The sequence below is a fragment of the Cherax quadricarinatus genome, chromosome 57 (genome assembly GCF_038502225.1).
Source record: "Cherax quadricarinatus isolate ZL_2023a chromosome 57, ASM3850222v1, whole genome shotgun sequence".
Taxonomy (NCBI): domain Eukaryota; kingdom Metazoa; phylum Arthropoda; class Malacostraca; order Decapoda; family Parastacidae; genus Cherax; species Cherax quadricarinatus.
Genome location: NC_091348.1, coordinates 26,421,931 through 26,424,430, shown reverse-complemented (window position 1 = coordinate 26,424,430; position 2,500 = coordinate 26,421,931). Strand labels below are relative to the sequence as shown.

At 42.1% G+C, this 2,500-nt stretch overlaps 1 protein-coding gene across 1 annotated transcript in view; it reads right to left on the bottom strand.

Moving 5' to 3' along the window:
- The window catches only part of LOC128693431 (protein amalgam-like), a 137,004-nt gene that overhangs the window by 1,956 nt on the left and 132,548 nt on the right, over window positions 1-2,500 (bottom strand). The window contains exon 8 of the mRNA XM_070097447.1: window positions 1-246. This exon is cut by the window's left edge and continues 250 nt beyond it. Within this exon, the coding sequence (XP_069953548.1) occupies window positions 1-246 (246 nt within the window). The remainder of the gene's footprint in view (window positions 247-2,500) is intronic.

The window sequence follows — 2,500 nt, the reverse complement described above, 5'->3', positions numbered from 1 at the left end:
GTTGTAGGTCCTCTAGCAGGGACTCTTCAGTACCTGCCAGAATGCCATCATCCAGGTACCAGGTGTTGAGCTTACTGCGCAAGTTGGAAGTTAGTTCTCTTACTGCCAAGCAGAAGAAAAGTGGAGCTAGTGGGTCGCCCTGCTGAACACCCTCTGATGAGGGAATTTCATGTTCGCCAAACAAAAGAATTGAGGGTTTGCTGTAGCCAGTAACGGATATAGCCACACTCCATAAAGGTGGCAGCACTATAGACCAACAGCTTTAACGTCCCACATCATAAAAATCTTTGAAAGAGTTCCAAGAAACAGAATTGCAAACCAAAGCCTTTGACAAGTGTGATCATGGTGTAATGGCACATAAAATGCGTGCTAAAGGGATAAATGGCAAAGTAGGCAGATGGATCTTCAACTTTCTAACCAATCGAACACAAAGAGTTAACTCGGAAGCTGCTACAGTGAAGAGCTCTGTTCCATAAGGCACGGTACTCGCCCCTATAGTGGTCCTCATCCTCATATCATACATAGACAGAGAAGTAAACCATAGCACTATATCATCCTTTCCAGACGATACTAGGATCTGCATGAGTGTGTCATCCATTGAGGACACGGCAAAGCTCCAAGAAGATATAAACCAAGTTTTCTAATGGGCAACAGAGAACAATATGATGTTCAATGAAGACAAATTCCAACTACTCCGTTATGGAAAACTGGAGGAAATAATAACTGGAGCTGGGTATACTACAAACTCTAATCACACAATAGAGCGGAAAAGTAATGTGAAGGACCTGGGTGTGGTAATGTCTGAAGATCTCACCTTCAAGGACCACAACAATGCCACTATTACATCTGCGAGGAACTGATAGGATGGATAATGAGAACATTCAAGATGAAAGATGCCAAGCCAATGATGACCCTTTTTAAATCACTTGTTCTCTTTAGGTTGGAATACTGCTGTACATTAACATCTCCATTCAAGGAAGGAGAAACTGCAGATCTAGAGAATGTACAGAGAACCTTTACTGCACATATAAGTTCCATCAAACACCTTTAACTACTGGGAACACTTGGAAGCACTTGACTTGTACTCACTGGAGCGCAGGCGAGAGAGTTACATCATAATCTACACCTGGAGGATCCTGGAGGGACTGGTCCCTAATCTGCACACAGAAATCACTCCCTACGAAAGCAAAAGACTTGGCAGACGATGCAACATGCCCCCAGTGAAAAATAGATGCACCACTGGTACACTAAGAGAAAACACAATAAGTGTCCGGGGCCCAAGACTGTTCAAGAGCCTCCCACCAGCCATAATGGGAATTACCAATAGACCCCTCGTTGTCTTCAAGAGGGAGCTGGACGGACACCTAAAGTCAGTAACAGTCTCGTTGATAAGGCCCTGATCCACCAGGAGGCCTGGTCATGGACCAGGCAGACTCCAGGTAGGTAGACCACGAAAAGGTGAGTACACATACACACATACATAATCCACATCCACACTCAAGCTATCTAACAGCTGACTGCAGCCTGAGAGCATTTGAAACCAGCACGCTCGTACTACAAGTGTTTGAGCGGTAATTAGTGATCAACCGAATCTAGGAAAAGTTATACAAGGTATAAGTCATATATACATAAAAGAAGTTTATGTTTAAAAGTGTGTGTTAGGTGTAGACATGTCAGTGTGAGCACAGGTGTTGAGGGCAGGTATTGCCATGACTGCCAATAAAATCATAGGATTAAAGAATATGTGTGAATAAGAAACAGAATAATGGTTCAGAGTGCAGGGATGAGGTGAGTGATTAATAGTGAATAAATAAAATATAAGCGACATATTCAGGACTCCATGGATATCTACTCTTCTTAGACGAGGCTTAAGTTAGTGTAGCACAACCATCTTTGTGTCTCAGTAAACTGGTCAGATATTTGGGTTATATTGCTGTTGGCTGAGCACTTCTCTCCAAAGCACCGAAGACGAGTAGTCTGGTAATAAATTATTGTTGTCATTACAGGCTAGACTCCTACGACTGTACGAACAATTTGGACGTGTATATTCAGAGGTATTAGTCACTTACCATTGTATAGCAGGTAGGCTACTCACTCTCAAACAATATTTAGGATAGTGAGGTTAAGGTGACGAGAAACTTCCACATGTGAGAACGAAAAATTCCACGGGAGTTTAGAGCATCATAGTTTAGGAGACACGTCCAAATAAAGTTATTTTGACGACTTTTCGGTCCGAGGTAGATCATTAACTTGGGCCATTGACTAGTTAAGGATCCAAGTTGAACCGAAAGGTCGTCGTTGCAAGCTTAATTCTCCTAAGTGAAGATAATTTATGTACCTGGTAAAGTAATTTTGAAAAACAATTTTGAAATACAGCCAGAATACTTCTGACTTCAAGGGTAGAAACATATCGTCACCTTACACATAATACTATTAGTATAGTCAACTAACACAGTAAAAGTGAACATGTATATGCAGCTGGAGCTTCGAGACTCTCGCA